Source organism: Colletes gigas, unplaced genomic scaffold (genome assembly GCF_013123115.1).
Source record: "Colletes gigas isolate AHSC1104 unplaced genomic scaffold, ASM1312311v1 Colletes_gigas_Sc00007, whole genome shotgun sequence".
Classification (NCBI taxonomy): Eukaryota; Metazoa; Arthropoda; class Insecta; order Hymenoptera; family Colletidae; genus Colletes; species Colletes gigas.
Genome location: NW_025106636.1, coordinates 6,490,893 through 6,514,312, shown reverse-complemented (window position 1 = coordinate 6,514,312; position 23,420 = coordinate 6,490,893). Strand labels below are relative to the sequence as shown.

At 39.1% G+C, this 23,420-nt stretch overlaps 3 protein-coding genes across 4 annotated transcripts; 1 reads left to right on the top strand and 2 right to left on the bottom strand.

Moving 5' to 3' along the window:
• Nucleotides 1–895: 895 nt before the first annotated feature.
• On the bottom strand, nucleotides 896–2,656 carry LOC122396597 (DNA primase small subunit). The gene is made up of 7 exons (XM_043395150.1): nucleotides 2,510–2,656; nucleotides 2,248–2,398; nucleotides 2,009–2,184; nucleotides 1,738–1,936; nucleotides 1,455–1,665; nucleotides 984–1,377; nucleotides 896–915 (listed from the first exon to the last, which is right to left on the bottom strand). Exons 1-7 carry the CDS (start codon nucleotides 2,604–2,606, stop codon nucleotides 896–898), a joined length of 1,248 nt encoding a protein of 415 aa, XP_043251085.1. The 5' UTR covers nucleotides 2,607–2,656.
• A 1,573-nt stretch (nucleotides 2,657–4,229) lies between these two features.
• LOC122396217 (cyclic AMP-responsive element-binding protein 3-like protein 1) lies at nucleotides 4,230–17,417 on the bottom strand. Of its 2 annotated transcripts, none has more exons than XM_043394408.1 (5): nucleotides 16,719–17,417; nucleotides 11,273–11,723; nucleotides 9,428–9,573; nucleotides 8,397–8,934; nucleotides 4,230–5,528 (listed from the first exon to the last, which is right to left on the bottom strand). In XM_043394408.1, the coding sequence occupies exons 1-5, from the start codon at nucleotides 16,836–16,838 to the stop codon at nucleotides 5,122–5,124; spliced, it is 1,662 nt and encodes a 553-aa protein (XP_043250343.1). In that variant the 5' UTR covers nucleotides 16,839–17,417; the 3' UTR covers nucleotides 4,230–5,121. The 2 variants fall into 2 exon arrangements, with proteins under 2 accessions (XP_043250343.1, XP_043250342.1); XM_043394407.1 differs by having other exon boundaries at nucleotides 9,311–9,573; nucleotides 16,719–17,413.
• Nucleotides 17,418–19,004: 1,587 nt separating this feature from the next.
• LOC122396086 (mediator of RNA polymerase II transcription subunit 24) lies at nucleotides 19,005–23,308 on the top strand. The gene is made up of 12 exons (XM_043394207.1): nucleotides 19,005–19,108; nucleotides 19,324–19,475; nucleotides 19,560–19,685; nucleotides 19,751–20,087; nucleotides 20,164–20,586; nucleotides 20,789–20,972; nucleotides 21,052–21,424; nucleotides 21,517–21,965; nucleotides 22,027–22,119; nucleotides 22,192–22,482; nucleotides 22,576–23,023; nucleotides 23,098–23,308. Exons 2-12 carry the CDS (start codon nucleotides 19,347–19,349, stop codon nucleotides 23,242–23,244), a joined length of 3,000 nt encoding a protein of 999 aa, XP_043250142.1. The 5' UTR covers nucleotides 19,005–19,108; nucleotides 19,324–19,346; the 3' UTR covers nucleotides 23,245–23,308.
• The last annotated feature ends 112 nt before the right edge of the window (nucleotides 23,309–23,420 follow it).

Below are 23,420 nucleotides of genomic sequence, written 5' to 3'. Positions count from 1 at the left end.
TAACAGGGTGATACGTTTTCTCGCAACATTTTACATTCTCCGTCCGGTTAAAGTAGCAAATTTCACCGAGAAGTTTTTGCCATTATGTTTTGCGCAGCGTCCTTTCCCCGTAAAATTGAATTAAACAGCGGACGACGCGAATGCCCGATGAAAAAACCATCTCACGTTGGTGCAGTATTTTACGTAAAAACAGGAAAAAGTAACGCGAGGACAGGCTAGCCAGAAACGTGTACGTGTGGTGAAAGTGTTTTTTTTTTCTTTTTTTTTAGAAATCTTGCCAATCGATCTCACCGATGGCACGATGTCAAGCCCCCGATCGTCTGCCCGTAAGACAGTTTATCTTGTCGCGGTAAACGACTGAATACGTAAATAGTCAAATATGGCTAAGGCCAGTTAGAAGCGGATCGTAGATGTACTTTCGTTACGACCGCGTCGCCGTGGTTGGATGTCCTTTTAAACTCGCCGCCTCCGCCATGGTCTTTGGATAGAAATCACTGATCTAACCTCCGCTTCGAAACCTTGACGAGAAAATTGTGAGAACGGAGGCAAATATTGCTTCGATAAATATTTTTTCGCGGTCGACACGCGTTTGCTCTTCGTACCGTTTACGTAAACTTTCACGTTATGCGTTTGAAGTAGGCACCCGGTGTCATAATAGTAGATTTCCCGATAACGAGGATTTATATAATGTCTGCTAATTATCCCCCATTACTTTTAACTTCTCATTCGAGTAACTAAAGTTCTCGTTAAGCGTATTATCGTCGATATTGTCTAACGAAGTAATTTTTCTTTTCATGAACTTTATTTGTAAATGCATACATAATATATAAATAAATAATCATCAGAATACACAATAATCACATAATTCAATTATCATACAACGTAACTATCTAAATTAGAACTCCATCTTCGCGTCTGAAAGAAGAAAAAAAAATCATGTAGGAACAATTATACTTTTTACACGGGTATAAGAAAATAAATACCGCTTTCGATAATTTTCTGGCCTTTACGATCGTTCTCTAAATTCCATAGAAATTCCTGGAAAAGCCGGAGCGATTTATTCAGGCTTGTCTTTTTGTAGTCTTTTATTCTCTTTGTGTTCAAATCGTATGTCTTCTGTTCGACTTTATCCTTCAGATCGTACTCGTTGATTTCTTCGATCAGCGTTGCGATTGTCGGTACTTTATCTGGTTGAAACTTATCTACCGTGTTCGCGGTGAATGGTATGCAAACTTTGCCTGTTTTCGGATGGATACAAAAAGGGGATTTCAAAAGATGATTCATGCCTTTACTGACGTTTATGTCCAATCTTGGATACGCGTATTGTAACATTATTTCCTCTACCAAATGACGATACAATCGCCTCTTTTGGTCACCCTAAATCAAATATCCAATATTAAAAAAAAGAGTATCTCAATAATTTCGAAGATTCGATCAAAATTATGATGTAGCACCATTGTCTTTTTGCTTTTAACGTATTTAACAAACTGGTGCCATCTATCTTTGCTGGAATTGCACTGATTAAACAGTGCTTTCAATTCTTGTCTGTCTTCTTCTTCAGACAATATCTGCAGAAACTTCTCCACTCTTTCATCGGTTCCTAGTATATTTTGCTCTTCTACGCAAAATGGTATGAAAACAGCTTCTATCGTTTCAAGAGCACGTCTGAAATCATAGTTTCACATTTTTCAATAAAAATTAATAAAATCAAATTCGCTCAACGACAATTATACTCGCTTGATAGAAGGGTGTATTTCATCGCGATTTAATTTCACTTTTTTCTTCATGTACTCTCCACCTTCTATGATCTGTAAATACTCTGCCACTGCACCACGCTCGTAACTGGACAGACTACGTGCACCAGGATCGCATACCCAACAATGTATGCCTCTCCTGCCGGAGAATATCCACAAAATATGCTTGTATCCAAAATCCTCTGAAAAATGTAAAACCAGGTTGATATTCTCATCCATATCGACGATAGAATATTTTTACTATTTCTTCTTACGTCTTAGAGCATTGTCTAATATTTTGCAGGCGACAGACATAAACTTCCAGCACTTGGGACAGATATCTGCACCGCTGCAACATGTTCTTACTTCGTCATAATCAGTCATATCTATATCGAATACTAGTTCTCTCTCGACAGGCTGAAAATTCGGGGTCCCCCGCATTTCCTTCGGGCTATGTGCAAAAAAATAAAAAATTGATACATCGATAAACGCTCGTAATCACGCGAATGCTTACCAGTAATTGTACACTGCCCCTATATCTATTTTGAAGGGTAGAAGCCGTTTTATTTCGTGTTCCAAGTCTTTTGCGCCTTTGAACGATTGATACCGGATGTAAACATCGTCTTGTAGAGTAAACGAAAACTCTCTGCGGGTGAATACGCTCACTGAAAAGAATTTAGTGGAAAATGTAGAGAAAATGTAGGATGTTGGATGACAGAACCCAACTTACAGAAATATTAATCATAATTTGTTTCGCGTAATCACGATTAACGTACCGTTTCCGTAACTGAGCCAACGATAGTAATCGAGAAAGGGAAATAACCTCGCGTAGTAAGTTGGCAGTAAATCAGCCACGTTCGATAAATCTTCCATGTCGATGAAGAAGTGAGAATTTAACACATAAACAGATAATACAAATTATTACAAATAATAATTACAAATGCCACTGTTTAAACGCTTTATCGAAGACAGGTTCTGGCGGGAAAGTAATAACACTGTTAGAGAAACGTCCGTAAGAGGCGCTGGCTGCTGGGAACATGCCAGAGATTGTTTAAATAATAATCTTTAATATGTTTAAAAGATTCCTTAAATGAAAACCATATATTACTTGTTTTATATTCTTATAGAGAAAATTGTGATATTAGAATTAACAAACTAGATGTACCACCACTTCCGGATGTCCGGTCGAACTTAATAGGTACTTCGGGAACGAAATGAATTGCATAAAGTTTGACTGTAACTTTTATTTTTTTTAATGTCGTTACACGTATACTGAATCAAATTTAGAGTGTAGTACCTTCAACCCTTTTACATAGTGCAAAAATAGAACCATTCTATTTTTGAATAAACGTTACTGGTAGGAATGTATCGTTGAACTTATCTAAATAAAAACAGTGTCGACGCTACAGTTAACGTCGACGACACTCGCATATACGTGTCCAATAACAATTCTTTGGAAGAACGTCAGAATCCCTTAACGTGCAAGAACTTGCGAATTCAATAAAAAAAAAAAAGAGAAAAGAAAAGAAACCAAAATTCTTTTCTCGCCGACGTGTTCTCGTTTATTTATTCGCTGTGCGCGCCTCTTGCCTTCTTCCTCGAATTTCATTAAAAGAAAGATTAACATAAGTACGAACTATTTAAACGACTAAATATTTTCTTCACGGTGTGTTTATTTACAATTCGGTGAATATAGCTGTGTATCTATATGCACATCACGTTTAACCATATATAAAGTAAAAATAAATTCGACGATCGCCTAAACTTATCTAAACGTAAGGAATTAAAGATGAGGAGAGGAATATGTCTCGTGTTTGAAGAATATGTCAGAATGCGACTAACATGTATGATACAGTCTTTAAGCCTGGTGTTGGTTAACACACAGTTCTCGTTTTAAATACGTTTCACGGTAAAACGTGGCCGTAGGTTTACCTAAACCTGGCGCGAACATTCCGCGTGATATGACATTGAATGTGATATCCCAGCTCCCGAGAAATTATACAACGAAACTCATCCTTCGAATAATCTATCGCACAGTAAAGGATGGAAACGTACACGCTACACATTTCTCACATGTGTGTTTATAAACAAATTTCATCAATGAATTACTCGTGGTCTACTGTACTTCTGTAAATAGCTTCTTTTGCGTACAGTAGCATAAATAGAGTCGTAAATTCTATTTCGTTAAAGTTAAAGCTACGATAGGTATAATTCTAATATATATGTATTCGTGTCAGTTTTATGTTTCTATATAGTAATTATATACAAATATTTTTTTTTATCATCGGCAACAGCAATAATAGTTGTAAAACTCCCGTAATAAATTCTCCTTATAAATAGGTAAATCTTACATGTCGTTGAATGGATAAAAACTCTTGGAAAAAATGTCCTAAAAACGATCCGATCTACGTAGGTATGCGATGGTCTTTGACTAATAGGCGAAATACAATCGATACAAATCGAAGTCTCGTGATAAGTACGGTTAATACGTATTAATACACAAAAGACGATCAATGACGTATGAATATGAGATAGCTTCGATGTCCTAAATGTAGATACGCAATAATAGGAGCGACGTAGTACAGAAACTCGTGTGTACTAAAAATTCATTGAAAACTAAGCTGTCCTTAAAACTGCGGTTTTTAAAAAAAATGTCCAACCTCGAAACGAAAGAGTCGAGCGACTGTCGAAGCAGATTATTAGCCAAACAAATTTTTTCCGCAATTCTATCAAGCACGCAGAAAAAAATGTATTAAAAATCCTATGCGACGTGCCAGACAGACTGCATCATCTACACGTCTCTCGTTCAAAGAGACATACTTTCATCAACGTTCAAACCCTTTGCAATTTCTCATCTAGAAGAGATTGTTACAATTACTTAACAAACGAGGAATATATTTAAAGGATTTTCGGTGATTCATCTCTCGTGATCTGTGATTCCTTTCTCAAAGAAACTTCGTAGAAAACATCGTGAAACGACTACCGTTGCTCGTAGTCGCGGAACGCGACGTGCGTACCATTCTTCCACGAGAAGAAGGCACAGAGTGTTCACATCCCCACTCCTGTTGCAGTCCGCCGACTCACAGGTAATTGGTCGAGAACGGTGACGAAGATCGATGACAGCCAATCAGCGGATTGCAACAAGAGTGGGGGTTGTAACACGCTGTGCCTTCTTTTTTGCGGAAGGACGTGTCGGTAGGATAATACGATCGTGCAACAGCGCCATCTCACGGTGACTGGTGCATGTTAAACCCTTTCGGTGCTACGATTGGTTTTCTTGGCACGCACAGTGTATGGAAACGGTGTAATCGTGTATGTTCGATCACATCACGGACTGCACCGATCGGTCAGAGCAATTGCGAGCACCTGTACCATCGAAAGGGTTGATCTATTGCTCCTGGGGCACCTCGAGAAGCACGGTCCTGGTGCCGTCGGAATCTGAAATGTTGATTTTCAGCTCGTTCGTCAGCGCCTCGAGCTTGTCGACCACCTTCTTCTGCCCGCCTGGTTTAGGCGGTGGCCAAATGTCGTCCAACGGTGGCTCGATGTACTGCCTGGTGGACTTCGATATGTAGTTCTGTCTTCCACAGAGCGTCCCGCCGACATGGCTGGAAGACGAGACACATTTCGGTGTCGATTCTATCTCTATGCGAGGACGTTTGTAGAGGGGCGGCTGGATCACCGGGCTGTAATCGTGATCCAGGAGGCCCTCCACTTCCTGCAGCAATTCCTCGCTGTATTGCTGCAGCTCTTCGTCCATCAGCTGCTTCGTATAGAGTAATGTTCGAGAGCGACCTGCAACGTAAAAGCATAGGCGTGTGTTTTGAGGTTAAATAGCGTTGGTGATACAAAAAGTTTGATAGGGAGGTTAGGTAAGGTTGCAAGATTCTATACGAGATCGTTTCAATCGTTTCATATCGTTTGTCGAAAGCAATTATCTCAGATGCCATTTACAGCGTGATTAATTGTTACCCGCTGCAAGCAGTATTTGGTAGGCACGGTTTGGGCCATCTGTTTCGTAACCGACAACGGGAAACAGGTTACACGCTAACGGATCTAAAGTGCTGGCGTTTGAATTTCAATCGAGTTCAATGACCTCTCGAGGTTCACGACACGCCTTCGAAAATCGAGAGGCTACTCGAAGGCCGTTGTCGACGAAAAATGTGGCGATGGACTTCAATCCCTTCTGCTATAGATTCGTTTAGATTTTACGCGACAAATAGTCTAACCTAAAAATCGAATCGGTGGGGCAAATTTTATTTACGATCAAGGAATAGTGATTTTTGATTCGTAAAAACGATTGTAATAAGTTTTAAATTAGAAATCATAAATCAAAGCATTCGAATACTATTGTTGCCCACTGTATAATCTGAAACGAAATGCGTTCGAATTGACGGTGCTGTTGGTATTCATCATGAAAGTGGTTGGATCGGAATATCGGTGGAAAGGATCGTCCAATTCAGACGTTGAGAAAGGATCCGGAGCTTTCTTGCCCTCGTTTTGAAAGTAGCCGAGCAACTTCAGGCTCGATCTCATAGCCTGCTCCGATTTCACCATACCGGTGTAAATATATCAATCCCATAGCTATCAGTTTCGAAATATATTCATCATTGTATCTATCAGGGAATATTTAACGAAACATCCGCGACAATAAATTTTCTCGACACCTAAATTGGAGTTAAAATGTCTTTGTTCGACTCGGAAGAATATATTTGGCTGTATTATATTATATCTGTAGAATTCTAAGAAAACAATGGCGTTTGGACAAAGACGTTGCGCGCATGTCGGCCATCTTGGTGTTTGCTAAATATTTTTCGCGTTCGCGTTCTAGGATTAATTATTTGAACATTATTCTTGCACGTGGCCATAAATTGTTGCTTTTATATACTACGTTGCAGAAACGATTGTGCGTAGAGTAAATTTTGTTTCGTAATCTGAAATATAACTGATATCGTATCGCGCGTCTCGCTATTTTTTATGGCGCAATTCAAACGTTCCCAGCTCATGGAATTTGCTGTCTGAGCAATCGGCATCGCGGGCAATAAATTTGCGACGGTTGTATGCAAATTAGCCGATGAATCATTTTCGCGCGATATATAATATGAACGCAGAAAAATCGACGTCTAATATCCGGTATGCAATAAATCATAATTGGAGGCACATTTTATTCGTTTAAAAATTTTCCATCGCCTGGAATGTTGGATTATAATGCTCTCAATTTATGAGCGAAGTGTAAACGGATGTTAGTTTACAAATGATTTAAAAATTCCTACTCGTTACGCGTGGATATGTTCTTGCATTTAAAAATCGAGATTACGAACTACTGTATGGTTGTGAATAAAGGTGATTTCATCCAAGATATTAGGTTGTTATCCTCAAGACAATTTTATCTGATAACTTTTTATGTGAAAATCATTTGGTCGATAATACGATAATTGTTAGTAAATGAAAAGAGTTCGACTCTTCAAAACTGGATCGACTTTGAACACCTTTGATCGTTTGCATTCTAACTATGAGAACGGTTATCAGGATTACGAATCGATGGTTGCGTAAAATATTCACCTAACGCCACACAATTATCTGGGGTTACCTAATCGTGTCTGAAGATAATGGATATATGTCAATGTATGTACGTCCACTTCGACGAAGTTACGTCTTCGATACGCGTTTGTTTTTTTTACTAGGAATACTCGAAGGACACAAATTAAATGCCTATTAATAGCGATATTTACCTTCAATGTGTCGCGTTAATCAAAGTTCGCTCGGTTATCAATCCACATTTTATACAATCGTGGGCATTTTTTTCGTGGTAGGATAAAGTGCTGATAAAACTATAAGAAATAGTAAACATAAGGCGACGATACTCGATTATTCTCGAGAAATAAAAGAAAAATTAAAAAAGAGTTTGAAACACCAGTCACCAGTGACTACCACGGCAGTGCAACGTATTAAGAAACCTTTCTAACTTATAAAACATGATAGTATTGTATACTTAGAAAGTTGAATTGTCTGTGTCATTATTTTGTTCTGTAAAATATTTGTTATGCCTCAGATAGTTCGAAAGTTCTGGAAAGTCAACTTATATGCATATGTAACCATTGTACTCTATCGTTTTTAATTTTTTTTTAAATTTGTTTGAGAATATTACACAAAGATTAAGCGACATAAAATGAAGCAATTTTCATCTTTGATCGTTTTTACCGATTATCCAAAGGTCATGTTGTAACAGGTCTTTGAATTTGTCTCAACACGAGCATAATCAATAATGCATAGACACGCAGCTCTTGCAACATAGAGCTAAAAGTATCTAACAATAATTTAAAAAAAAAAATCCATCAAAAATTAGCGGTCTGGACTTTATCTTCTCAAGTGGATCAATAGCATGGATCTTCGAATTGTGGAAAGTGCGCTACTTTTCGGTCATAGACTTGAAAGTACATGCAAGAGGAACACATCCAAATACTTCAAGACAATTTCGACGGAGCATAACGTCTCTATTTTCTGTAAAAGTAATAACGAAAATGAGGATAGTGGACTGGTACGGTGAAAATGATAATTTTAGATACTTTTCCTGGTGTCCACTGGTCCCCGGGCATTCTAGGGTTAGACAGAACTTGGAGGAAGACTGCATGCGATTGGAGATGGAGGAAGCGTTGCACTCACCTGCTAGCGGTGGCATTTTCTCTGGCTGTTCCTGTTCCTGCGTGAGTTCGTTGTTGGAGTTGGAGTGAGGCCGCAAGTTCGGGACAGCAACGAGAGCCAACGAGAGCAGCAATACCATTAAACAAGTGGCCGGTTGGGCGCTCTTGTTGCCCTTTTGCAGCAACGTTTGCAGCCTCTTCAGTTGCCCGGCCAGGCTCTGATTCTGCGACTGGAGCGCCTTGATCCGCTTCAACAGCGTCATGTTCTCCTCCGTGCACTGTTTCACGCGATCCTCCAGCCCGTCCACGTACTCCTTTTTCCTTTTCCGCGAGTCCTGCGCGGATATCTTGTTGCGGATCTTGCGCCTGATCCTCTTCAGCTCGCGTTCCTCGTGCTTCGTCAGCGGATAATGGGTCGGCAACGTTATCCCCTCCTTCTGGAGCAGACGTTTCTCCTCCGCGTTCAGCTTCAGCCTCGGGTACGGGGAATCCGTCTCTGATATCTCGTCGCTCGAATTGCGGCTCTTCTCGCTACCCGAGTCCTCTTGCTTGATGGTCACCTGATCGACAAATGAAAGAGAAAACTAATTATACAGGGCAAGTGTACCGACCTCTTATTTATTATGATTCAAAGATATAACTGGAAAAATATAAGTGTATAGCTCTATATAGGTCTCGAGGTGACTGGCGTTTGAATCAACGGCTGACCTACTAATTTTATGAGATAATGATTTCAGTGGACATCTTTTATGTAGGAGATGACGGAATGCAAGAGATGTTCTAATTTTTGTGCTCTCAAAGGTTATTTTAAGATCCTTAAGACAAGATTATCTGGAGCTTGAAATGTTTAGAATGATTGAAAATACTGTATTTGATAAAAAAAAATAATGAATGATAATGATACACTTTTATTATTAATTTTCATGGCTCGCGTACTTGAACGGGTTTGTTGATGATATTTGCTTGGTTGATCTTGAATCCTTTCAAATTCCTCGCTTGCGACGCGTTGATGATTTTTATGGTCCGCACCTCCTTCATGTCTTTGAGACTCACCGGCAGTAGAATTGATCTCGGGTTTCCAGAACCCATCGGCGTGACGCGTATCAATTGTCTGATATTGCGTTTACCGTTGCATGTGATGTTACGGACATTTATCGTGTTGTTCTCTTGAGACGCGACGCGTACCTTCGGTAATTTGTCTAAAACAAGAACAAAAAACAATTCTCTTTCATACCACACGTTTAAAAAATTATAATTGCTGATTGAGAAAAATTCTGTCGCTGTTATATTCATGTTGATGGAGGCTTCGTTAAAAAGTTATTAACGTTCAAAGTTCCGCTCGTACTGAATTTTTTTCTCGAAAGGGGGTAGGATTTCGGGGTTATGTCTATTCACCAAAAATGATTGTAATTGACCCCCGCAAATAAACATAATTTTTTTAGAACGATTTGAAATTTTTTAATTTTGTCGAAAAATTTCATCCTTCTCGAATTTTTTTCTAGAAAGCGGGTAGGATTTCGCGGTCATGTCTATTGACCAAAAATGATTGTAATTGACCCTCACAACCGAAAATAATTTTTTTAGAACGATTTGAAATTTTTTAATTTTGTCGAAAAATTTCACATATACTCGAATTTTTTTCTCGAAAGTGCGTAGATTTTCGGGGGTATGTCTATTGACCAAAAATGATTGTAATCGACCCCTGCAATTAAAAATAATTTTTTTAGAACGATTTGAAATTTTTTAATTTTGTCGAAAAATTTCACCCCTTCTCGAATTTTTTTCTCGAAAGTGTGTAGGATTTCAGGGTTATGTCTGTTGACCAAATATGATTGTAATTGGCCTCCGCAAATAAAAATAATTTTTTTAGAACGATTTGAAATTTTTTAATTTTGTCGAAAAATTTCACCCTTCTCGAATTTTTTTCTAGAAAGTGGGTAGGATTTCGGGGTTATGTCTGTTGACCAAAAATGATTGTAATTGGCCCCCGCAAATAAAAATAATTTTTTTAGAACGATTTGAAATTTTTTAATTTTTTTTTTAATAACTTTTTAACGAAGCCTCATTCAACAAATTAGTATCCTTGATTTTCGTCTTATTTTGGTCTCTAGAATCTCCCATTAAATTTTTTATCAGTGTTTTTCATTTTCATTGATGAAGAAGAATGGGGATGATTTTAGTATCTTTTTCTATATTAACAGATTTGTCAATATTAAATAATCGCAAGAATACATTTTTTATCTATCATTTTAAATATTCTTTGGTGAATGGTAACTTTGGCAAACTGCGTGTTACCGTCGTATTTAACTTCGATGGTCGTTCAGACAAACAACAACTGTTCAAATTGTATTAGTTCGACGAATTGCTAAGCATTGTGCATCCTCTCAAAGCAGAGAAGCAACGATCGTTTGTTTCATCACACCAGCGCGAATAATAACTATGACGCGTTTTATGGCGGTAGACCACATTCCTTCGGGAGTATCTATTATACTATTTCTAATCGCGATAAAGATTCATTCGCTCAGACCTTTCGAGCGTCACTAAACTAAATAGCAAATAACAAAGTATCATAAGACACCATCAACTAGAAATACATTACCGAATATTTAAATTTTCTATTCGACTGATGATTACTTTAACTTTCAAGTTTACGACGATAACAATATTATCAAGAATTCAATAATAAATTAATCGAACTTTCGGGGTCAAACTTTGATGGGTGGTTTCGTCCCTTAAGCTTAAGTTACTGCAGCTAAAAAAAATACGTATGTATTTCACTCTTTTACAAACCTAACCTAACCCAGACCTAACCTAGCCTAACCCAACCCAACCCGACTTTGGCTAGAATATTCAACGAAAGTAATCTCACGATCGAGACAGTGAATAATAGGAATTTACCTAAATTCAGAACCGGTTGGTCTGCCAGAATAGTGGCGTTGGCATCTGCCAGGGTGTTATTGGGGTTCACCACCGCCACGAGTGTCTGCTCCACATCCATTTCTTCGGCGATGTCTGTACCAACCGGTGAACCGATGTTGGAGCCGACAACCGACCTTTCCGGACTGTCCACGCTGCCCACCGATTGGTTCGGACTGTCCAAGGATTCGAAATCCATGAAATTCTGCGGACTGCTCATTTCGGAGTTGCTGATCTCCACCTGATCCTCCTCGATCGGTAACAACGGGCTCAGTTGTTGCTCGCAGGAGAGGCTGAGAGCGCTCGAGAGCCCGCTGTCCGAGGAGGAAGACGGTATCGTCTCCAAATCATTCTCGATCAGGTTGAACTGATGATCCTCCAGCTTGAAAATGGAGTCGAGGAAGTCGTCGGGGTTCGTCGGCCATTCCTCCGCCTTAAACAATGAAAACGTGGTGCGTTTAAAATTATTCTTGCTTTATTTAACCATAACCTCAACTGGTATCGTCTGTTTGCAATAATTGTTTTCGTTTTATGCGATTACGCAAAATGATAAGGCTCGATATTGATTGTGAATAAAATGAACGTAGTCGTTGGGATATCAAAGTACTCCGTGATACCAGTTGAAGGTTAATTGCCCGCTTTAGATCGCGAACGTGTCAATTTTATTTTGACTCGAGTATCAATGGGCAGATGTGGAATCATTTTATTACAACAAAGTACAGTATGACCCCTCGTTTTGACCGCAAGTTATTCCCGTCCCTTCTTGGAACTGCTCATCTCGAACGAGGCTCGAGAGGGAGAGGTTAGAATTTCTCACATCGAGTGGAGCTAACGACGATTCGAGTTAACTAATTCTTTTTAATATAGGTGGTGATTTTTTGAGCTGGTGGCTACGAATTTGGGGTTAAAAGAACTTATTTATTAATTTATTAACCAAAAATTAGGTTTCTAATATTAGTAATAAGGTGCTTGTTTAAAATGTAATTTTGCATGTTAAAGAAAAATAGGAAATTATTAAAATTCAATAGATCGAAATGTCCAAAATATCGATGCGTTTTGATATCGATACATCGATATGACAATACAAAATGGCGGAAATTCGACTTTTATACTGGGATTCGTTGACATTACAATGGACCGATTTCTTTGTTGCACGTTTCGCGCATGGTTTCTTATTGAGATCGGATTATTGACCTGATGCATGCTCGCTTAGCTCGCTTGGACTCGATAAATGGCTAATACGACTTTTAAACCTACATTGCACAGAGTCGATCAAGGTTATCGAAGTTCCAAGTTAAAGAAAATGGCGGATGTCAAGATTGTCGGATATTTTTACAAGAGAAAGCACCGTCTCTCAAAATGTCTATGAAAATAACGATTGTAACAAATTCTTTCAATATTTTTAACTCCAAGTTAAAGAAAATGGTCTATGACAATAACGATTCCAATAAATTCTTTCAATATTTTAAGTTTTATTAAGAAAATTTCTATGTTTAATCAAAAACATATTTATTTTACAAAGTTCAGTTTGCTACATATTAAAGTTATCGCGAAATGATAAAACGTTTAATTGACTGAAAAAATGTTAGTAATTCGAGAATAATCGTGTCGTCGAGCATTCGTAAAAATATATTTTAATGGCTGTGCGCGTTCCACTTATGTATCTGGCTGAAAATCAGGCTAATCAACTTAGCAAAGTTTGAGAAATGGCTGTTCGTACGACGTTTTGTTGCTCGACCCGAGCGAACCAAATGTTTAGCCAATGTTCGGGTAACCCAGTTTTCGAGGAATTGTAAATATAGTCAAGTGGTCGTCGAAGATAGGATCGTTCGAATTTTGTATTTATTCCTTGAACCGTAGACAACGAGCTTAACATTAATTACAATTATAATACGCAGAATTATCAAAATTATTTTATATTATCATTAATTTTTACAAAAACTCATACAGTAAATAAAAAAACTAATCGATATACATTATTCCTTCATTCACAGGACTCATTGCAGGGATTCCTCTTTAAGGTGGCTAGCGATACATTAAAAATATGAGGTAATTTATTTTATCTATGTCGTATAACGCATAAATGAAAAAGGGAAGTATAGTTTTTCAATACGCTTTAAAAGTACTAAAAATAAATCTGAGCTAACGCAAGATACTCGTGTGTTTACAGGGCTGGTCTGCTTTCCATGATTTAAGTTCCAGCACAGTCCGTCTGGTCTATTTCTTTTCACAAAATAACCGGCAAGCACTTGTTCCATCAAACGTAAGTATTCAGAACAATATACGTGTAAATTAGTAGAATTAAATTAGAAGATCATGTCGATGTTTCCTTGTTAAGTTGTAACCATCTCTTCAGTGAATCGATTACAGAGGTTCTACAACAAAAGGTGATGAACGAGAAAAATAGTAAGGTCATCGTGTGACGTCTGGTGTGCACTTTGTTCATTGCTAAGTGCGTTTCTAACGGGGAGTCCCGTGAAGTCTCTCAATAACCGCCGACCAAAACGAGAAACGAGAGAAATTCCTGGCTGAAACTGTGCGAAGATCCGAGAGGCCTGTAACCATAGCGTGAGACGAGATAAAATCTGAGTGTTTAACCGTAACCCTTACCGAAATAACCGAAAATCTAAGAGGAACGGTCGGCAGATCTTTGAAGCTTGAAACCCTCGAGTTCGACCGTATCGAAGAAACCAAGAAGATATGCTATTTCTGGTCGCATTGTCCATCGCTCTCGTATCGGGACTTAGGCTTGAATTTCTTGAAGACAAACGCTCTTTGTTACTCGATACTTTAAGGCTGCTACGCTAGTACGGCGTCGATGCAAAGAAACAATTTCCTTTTTCAAAGTTTAAATTATTTTATTAAAAGTACAGTGTTCCTTGCATTTATCTCGTACGTTGGAAATATCTCTAAACTAAAATTAATTTAGATATAAAATTGTTTTTAAGTAATTGCGAAATAATGTTTACAAATTGCAGATATAAAAAAGAAGTACTCAAAATACTATTACGGCGGGTAAGAATGGCTCAGGTCGTTGCTCCTATTACGACCGAGAGAGTTTGAGAGAATTTCTTTCAAGGAACCCTGTTGAGGCGATCGCATATCCCATTTGGGTCGTTTCAATGACCGTGCCCGTGACTGTAACCGAAACGTATCGGTTCTCGACTCCCCAGGTCTCTAAAATAATCGACAAACGTTTATTTTATTAAATGAACGATAAACAAGGAGAAAATATCTATACGATAACGCACAGAAGCTAAGAATTTTTGCTGATATACTTTCTCAGTCGTCGAAGCTCCTTGATTGCTATGGAAAAAAAAAAATATTTATCTGTAATGTTTTGGTCATAACAGAAACGCAGATTGCGTTTCGTCGTTCTACGCAAAAATGAGTCAATTTTTGAGACTGTTCGCAGGAAGTCCCGTAATGTAACGGTATCTCACATTCGAAGGTCGCTCGCCATGATGAGCAAGTTCCCATTCTCGTTCTGATTTCATATTTAAAGCCGTTTACCCGCGCCACGGATCATACAACAAATTAACCGGACCATAAACTATAATCTGCTCATGCACGCTTCCGAACAGTCGATTGTATCAATTTTTTGAGAAAACGGTTGGTCCTTAACTTTCGTTAGGCGCGTTGGGTTTATACATAGAACAGTATTAGTCACAAGTCACAATAGATTTGGCAGGCTCCCGTAGTTTACGTTTTGATTGACATCACTCCAACAGGTGGTACTATGATACTACGAATTTAGGGGATTTTCAATTATATCACCGTTAATGTTACGTGAAAATATTAACAAGCTCTTGTTTCTCATTTAGGGTTCACCACAAGCTGAGCAAAAGAGTTTCCAAATTTTCATGCAACTTCAAAATTATTTGCTAAAGAGTTATTAGATTTACATAAAAAATGGTATACGAGGTTTTTTAGTGCCATTAATCACGAAATTATCACGTGCTGAGTATGCTGATACTTTGAGATAGCATTAACAATGGCATTGGAGATATCCTAAACAGTTTCATAGTCCCACCTGTTGATATGACATCGATCAAGACGTAAAGTATGGGTCTGTTAGGTCTATTGCCATTAACAAATGGTTAATGGGTCAAACGGAGGTAGGTATGTACATTCCCACCCAGGTAATGAAGATTCCAATATGGCGGCGCTCGCTGCATAAGCACGTGCATTATACCATTCCATATGTTACAATAAGTCCGGCATGATTACGTAATATTCGTACAAATTCTTTTTTAACGGGTGACAGCGAGCGTGGAATACAGATAATTGACAGGTCGACCACCCTCGATGACTTGACAGTTATAAAAAATTAATTTTTACGTCCAACCGGTAGAACGGTGAGGTTATGTAATTATTATATCTCCTTATAAATTGATCGCGTGCTACTCGAATACGTCTCGATATCACACGACGATAATAATATAGCAGACACCCGACGATTCGTCTCTCAAAACGAAGTACTTACACAATGCATAATAGGTGGCTATCTAATGGCTCCTCGAGCAGCTATTGCACGTGGCGTACGTGCACGTGGACCGTACATACCATATGTTAACGCGAATTAACGGCAATTGCACAAACAACGGAAGTTGTCAGTTAATTTGCATTGTTGTTTGGATACATCGGCGTAAACATCCGCTGCACAGAGTGTACACTGGACGAAATACCCTCCGTGCCTCGTTGAAAGTTTGAATATGGAACGCGTGTTCAGTTGAGCGCAATTAAATACAATCGTTTGCAATGAAAGCAACAGACGCCCTCGTCTCCTTAGTCGAACGGAGAAGATACGATGAAAGTGGCACAGGCCAAGATGTACCATTACTTTTCGCATATTAAGCTACGAACATTCACCCGTCGCTGCACGGAATCGGGTGCATATGTTTCAAGCCTGCAACCATCGATGGAAATAAAATAAAAATACAAGAAAATCGTTCATCGACTTCAATTTGCAGAACAATGAACTACGAACGGATGGGGGTTCAGCTCTCGCGTGGGCGTCGATCTTTCTACGTTCGCGATATTCCTTTTCGTCAGCTTTGAGAATCATTCCCAGTATTAGCATTCGCAGATAACTGCGACAGAGGTCAACTTTCTTAGTCTATGCTCTCTATCTTTTATGGGAATCGAATCAAACGCAAAGCAGATACGGGATAGCTGTGTCCCCCTTTTCGTTACATAAAGGAAATATCTGAACAAAGTTCCCGGAACTTTGAAAACCGTGCGTATTAGTAAGCGCGTTTGCTCGATCGTTTGCCTCGATGTTTTGGCGCAAGAGGCGCCAGGTTCATAGTTCACGAAGGTCGTCGAGGTATGTGCCTTTATCACGCGTACCCGCAAAGGAGCGTATCGCGAGGATAAAGGGATAGAAATAAGTGTAAAGTCCGGCGAGCGCGTATTAGAAACTCACCGTGATGGCGTCGTCGTTGTAGCTTTGGTCTATGAAAGGCTCGTCCTTAATGTCGCCTTTCAGGAACGAGTCTTCACGCGGGAAGAGCAAGTCCATCAGGTTCATATCCGACGTCGACATCCCGATGCTTGGTAATCAGCGATCAGGTTAATCACCGTGACAGGCGTGGACACTACGCGCACACCGTCGACCACTACGCTTCCATTAAAAAAAAACACTGCCCACTGCACCGACGTTGCACCTCGACACGATACGGTACGCCAGTCGACTAATGCACACGAAAAGAACTCGTCACGGACAGACGGACGTTTAGCCACCTCGCCCCACCCTGTGCTTCATGCACTACGCGAAAACAAGGATAGAGAGAGGGAGAGAGGGAGAGAGAAACCGGTTTTCGAATTCCTACCTGTTCACTCGAGCATTTTTCGAGGGTTCACTTTTTAAGCATCGCGGGGCAACGATTGTACCGAGAAATAGAAATGTTGCGCCACAATACCCGCGGTGCACCGTAGACGGACGATTGTTTTTTTACCGAGGTACACGCAACTATCGTCAATTGGACTGCCAGCGTGGCACTGAACGCGTCATTTCGGCGCATGAGTCTGCGAGCAGAACGATTGGCTCAGCGCAGTCTACGTGCAGCGATAGGTCGATTCGTCGAGATTCGAGTCGTCCGTTACTGGCCATTCTCTCAGTAAACCGTATTAGCGTTAAAGAACTATACCAAAGCCGCACTTTTAAATAATTTAAACTCGAACACGAACACCTCGGGATTGATTTTTTACATTTGAGCCACTTGGACTCTAAACCGATCGACGTTATTAAACGAAGATGATGTGACAAAATTTTTTACCTTAAATGAACTTAATAAGAAATAGGAACTGAGCCTTCCTGCAGGGCATAATTTGTATCGTATTTACTTATTCAGCAAATGATAAAGACTCATTATCTTTCATTTAGTTTAAGTTACTTTGGAAATGATGAAATATTTACGAACTGTTGGACCGATATTTTTTATTTGATTTCGAGATTACGTCAGAAGCTGATGATTGTTCATGCTTTCGAATTCGATGATCGATGACGTAAAAGCTGATTGTAATAAACGCGAATTTTATACGAGAGTTAAAATAGATGCGCAGAATGTTAAATACGAAATTATGTTTGTAGTCCTTGATATTGCATCAGACTGATCGATATCGGCTGGTTGGAACTGCACAACATATTCTGTCCACATCGATGAGTCACAGTTTATTTACCCAAAGTATCCCTACTAATTGACTTTTCAAAATTTAACCACTTTCGAAAAAAGTTGTCATTTTTAATGTTTGCAATGCTATGAATCATATCTCGTTACAGAGTTTAGTTTATTTTTAGTTTAAAATTATTCTGGAATCCGTACCTCGGAAGTCCCATCGTAATATGCATTAGGTCGTAGACCTTTTTCCCTTTCCTTTTGACTTCGAGAAGGGTCAGGTATACTGGAATTTATGTCGTCATTGGGTCTCGGATTTCTATAACATATCGGTCAACGTAAGAAATTTTCATTTTCGATCGTCGTTCGTTCAATTTAAAAAAAAAAAATTGGAAGGTAAAAGGAAATAAATTCATTTTACGGATCTCAAATCGATACTGTTGTAGGTCATTGAACGGCTTCTAAAGGAGCGGTGGCGTTACACGAACAAAAACATACAGATTATGTTTATTTCTTTGGTTGCTTTGTTACGAATACCTACATGTATATAATTATAGTAGACTAATCCGATTGCTGTGAGGATTCCAATAAAGACTAAGAAATTCCATCCTTGCCATGCGAAAAGAGAGGATCCACGAAGTACGGCTGTTCTTCTTGAGCACACCCCCATTTTGTTTACCAAAAATGGTGCTATGGTTATAATACGATACGAACTTTAATTAGACAGCAAACAATTTTTTAATTCGAACGTAAATGTTAAAACAAAGAAAATTGCAAGTGGAAGGGTTTTACTTAACCTTTCGGAGATTCAAATTGTTATATAATGTTACAATTCATCGAGCTTTGTAAATTTTCAGTTATTCGAAAAGACAAGACATTCGTGTTACGGGACATACGAGAAAACGAACATTCGTGAATGTCTTCGTTGAGGGTTACGAAAAATTTTGATGAAATGAACCTGATCGAGTCTTGACAAACATTTTTGTAATTTTGACGTTTATAAAATTATGAGAAACTATACGCTAAACTTGTATCGATCATGCGTTTTACGATGCCGAATCGCGTCGCCGCTCAAATAGCCACTACAGTCACACCATGGCGTTGATCATGGCGGTTGTGAGAAGGTTACGACCGGAAAACCAATTTAAAATATGCCAGTTGTAGTAATTTATTAAATAATTAAATTTTATGAAATGAGGTAGGCAGAATAGCAGCGTCGGCAGGAAAATTAGAAAATTAGTTTTCAACTTTAACTTCTAATCGAACAGAGACTGCCGCGTTTTGTCTATACTTATAAGGTTATATATTCTAATATTAAATGTTTCGCGTATAATTAGTTCAATTATTGAGAAGTAATTCAGTGATCAATCCAGTTCGTTATATACTTCTTTACGATAATTTACGATGTTACAGACGTTACTTATGTAGGAGAAATTATGTGTAATCTTCTAACATCAGCTATGGAGACTAAAGTAACTAGTAAAACCAGCAGTTTAAAAGCTCTTTTGCTACGAGCATGGAGAGAACGCTGGAGTGATTTACAATGGGGTATTAATATTAAAACAGTAAGCAATACTTGCGGTACAAATAATTATATATAAATATAATTATTGCATTATTTATCTACATACTATCGTTCGACCTTTCAGATTTTACCAAGAGGTGTTAGCGGAGATGTATATAATTTAGCAGACTGTATATTACAACAAGCATTAGTTGGACTTGGTCCAAATCAGTTAGTACTCTCTTACTTGAAACATTCTTTAAGTTCACAGGTACGTATAAATTTGTAATTGTTTACTATCAACTTGGCATCTACAATTTCTGAATCTACTTTCAGTTGGTCTCCTATGCTGCTGTATTGCAACGGATAAGCAAATACGATGCCTTTCACAAGCCCCATTGTATTTTAAGTCTACTAGAATTTCTAGAATCTATTCAAATAGGTATAACCTGTCGTGGTAAATCAGAAGAGGATCTCCTGGCAGCTGCAGTGTTATCTATTGTGCATTGGCTGTTGCAGTGTTATCTGCATACTTTAACAAAAATGCCTCAAAACAGTCCACTAACACCACAACCGACAGAACTGATGGATAAACCTGCCAGTATATTGAAACAGATGCTTAGTTCAGATTTTCTTTGCGCTATGATGTACTTAGCCAAATACGATGACAAAGGTGACTACAAACGAAATATTTTACATACATCATAATTCTCCTGTTAGTATGCTCAATATTGAAACTGTGTTTTCAGATTTGTACATAGATGTTGTGAAGAAATGTCAAGAAATCGAGGCTCTACTGAAAACTAGCAGTTTAAAGTCTTCTGTGCCGATCGAGGAGTCTCTTAAAAAGCTGTGCAATTTAGAGATCGAATGTTTAGCTCTTTCTTTTGAAATGACGCAAATGGAGTCCATAACTCACTGCCTGCAGCCATTGTTCGCGGTCCAAGTGTTATTAAATCCTAGTACAGAGACGGCCGTGTTTGTTAATCAGTTGTTAATGGTCCAAAGACTTAAGAATTACACGAACGCGAGGTTGTACTGTGAAATAATTCGTGCGTGTTTAATGTGCCTGCACAACGTTACAGGCACGTTCAAAGAGTCACAGTGGGGTGCTTTCACGTTTTTGAAAGTACCTCTTATTTTAAAGGAACTGCATGTTGCACATTCGAACGGTAGGTGATAAATTGTAATACTATTTTTGTTTATATTAACCCTTTGGCGAGTAAATTTTCTAGACAGCAATAATTTAACATTAACCGTACACGTACGTCCATGTATTATCCAGCATGATTTAACCCGGACGTATTCATCAAAGGGTTAATAATACGAGTACGCGATATAAAAATTAATGTCTATCGATATGTGTCTCGATAGGCGATGATAAATCGGAGTATTCTCAAGATATTTTAGATGCGTTCGAACTTCTACTCCAATTTACACCGCTTCTCGACATAATGGACACCGCGTGTTCTTGCAACAGTGTCGAGTGTTTACTGAACGCGTTGCAAAAAGTGAACTTAGTCACGGAGAAACAGGCCAAACAATTGAGCAGTAGAAGGTAAGAAAAATAGGTAGCAAAAGGTAACGTAAGAGCGTGGAAATGCATCGGTTTCATTTTCGTTTCTATTTTAATTCAGAGAGGGTGTCACAGCAACTTTACAAAAGTTGGAGTCCTCTACGTCCACACCCTCTATTCCAAAGGTAATCGTGCGCGCAGAGCCCACGTTATCCGGGATTTTAAAAACGCTCAACGCCGATTACACAAAGATCCACGAGGCGCTGTTGAGCATGCTGCACCAGGTGTTAACCGGGAACAGTTTCGAGCTGATGTTGGCCGTGGCGACCGTGGAAGGTAAACTGAAAACCTTCGTTACGAAACTGATCAAATTCAACGAATGCAGCAAGCAGAATAACGAACCTGTCCCACCAAAGACTGCCGCGACCAGAGCAATGCTATTCGACGTATCGTTCCTCATGCTGTGCTCCATAGTGCAAACGTATGGATCTGATGTAAGTTAAAAACACAATTACATGACACAGTTCAGATTTCTGTGGCTGCAATAAGCTGGTTACAGTGTAATCGAACGGATGCTATTTTACAGGCTGTTTTAGAGGAAGGAGGAGGAGATTCCTTCTTTGAACAATGGGTACGCGAATGTATGCCGGAACGGAACCAACCAAAGTCGCCCCAAAAGATGTTGCAAAACATTGACCCTGCCAGGGTGGACGCGTTGCTTGCGCAAATCAATTCCCCGGATCCTGACTTTAAATCTAGTAATATAAAATGGCACATCGCCTGTCAGTCGGCTATGGGGGTCGTGAAAGAGCTTCTTTGCGCGTGGGAAAGCGACGTACTGGGAGCTGGCGACGTTAAGAGAGCTTTAGACGGTCTGCGCGCGACTGCGTGCTGTTTACCAGTTTGCGCAGCAGCCTGGCTATGCGCGTACATGAGCATCACGCATCAGGATGCCCTCTTGAAACCTATGAACATGGTGCAACATTTTTTAACGCCATTGCCCGGGGATGAAATGCAGGACAATCTCAAGGAACGGTTAGTATATCGACAAATAGCTTTAAGTCTGTTAAATTAAAGCAGAACGTTTCACTGTTAGGTCTAGCTTAATGTCTCAAATCATTCGCAAAATGCAGTACGATGTTCATCCTCCCACTCAATCGAAAACTAAGGTGCTTTCGATGTCCCACAGGTATGTAATCTGCTTTTACTCGTACAATACTGAATTCGCGTCGGTTCCGTGGACAGTTTTTATTTTTCTTAGCATTATATCGAGACAACCTATATTGGAGCAATTGGAGGCCGTGTGGAAGAACGTCAATCAACGGGGGTGGATAAATATCCAAGCGACACAGTCTTTAGAATCTTTATTAAATACCGGTGGCTCGCTGTGGTTCGTTTCGAACATAGTGAAAGAGGTGTTAAAGTATCGTTACCAGCAGGAGCTGGACCAAGCCGTAGACCTTGCATTCGCCATTTTTCATCTTGATATCGAGAACTGTACCTTAGATCTCATAAATCATATCATTCCACAATATTTATATAACTCCTTACAGTAAGTTCTATTCGTTTAAACTGGTGATAATTTACTGTCGATTTTTAACCTCGAATCTTATATCGTAATATATTTTTTTCGTATTTATTGTAGAAGCGAAGAACTCGTTGAGCCACAGTCCTCGGTTTTAGCGAAACTGTGCGTGTACTGTATATTTTCTACGTTAGAATACAACAATTCGAACCCGTATCGTGGAAGTAGCAGAAAACGCGGGCGTCGTGACTTAGATGCCGATGAACTCGATGCTCTTGGGGTGCCAGCGAATAAGATCCTTCGATTAAACGAGTCGGGTGATTCTAACCCCATTTTTGGTTCGCAAAGTCCGCAAGCTCAGGGACCGACCAACGGACAAAAATCGATCGTATTGAGGGATCCCCTGTTGTCAGCGTTAAACGGATTGTTCACGATATTCACGTTCCTCGCCGGCAGAGACGGCGAAGTGTCCCAGCAAACACATTTTATACTTCAATTTTTGCGTCTTATGGTACAATGCGGGAAAGACAGAACCCGTATCGTATTGCAAGGGATGCCACAGACATTGGTGGGTTGTAATTTCAGTTACTACGTACGCAATGGATGAAGAATCAGGTTTTCACTTTTGTGGCTGAATTTTAGGTTCCTTGCCTTCTAAAAGCACTGCCTGAATTGTTCACGACTGATATTCTGTTAAGATTTTACGATATTCAGACAGCAGTTGGACGGAAAGCGACAGCGCGTGATCTGTGCATGCTGCGAAATATCACTCTGAAACCCACGAAGTAGCGCTGATAATATTTTTTAAGCAGACTGCTCTTTCGGACGATTCATAGAAACGAACAATTACAAATAATAGACATCGATTATATAATTATTTTAAAATATACGAATTTAATACAATTTAATTTTTTCGTTTTGTGTACCTTTCATTTTTTTTTTGTTCAAGCTTGCAGCAGGATCGG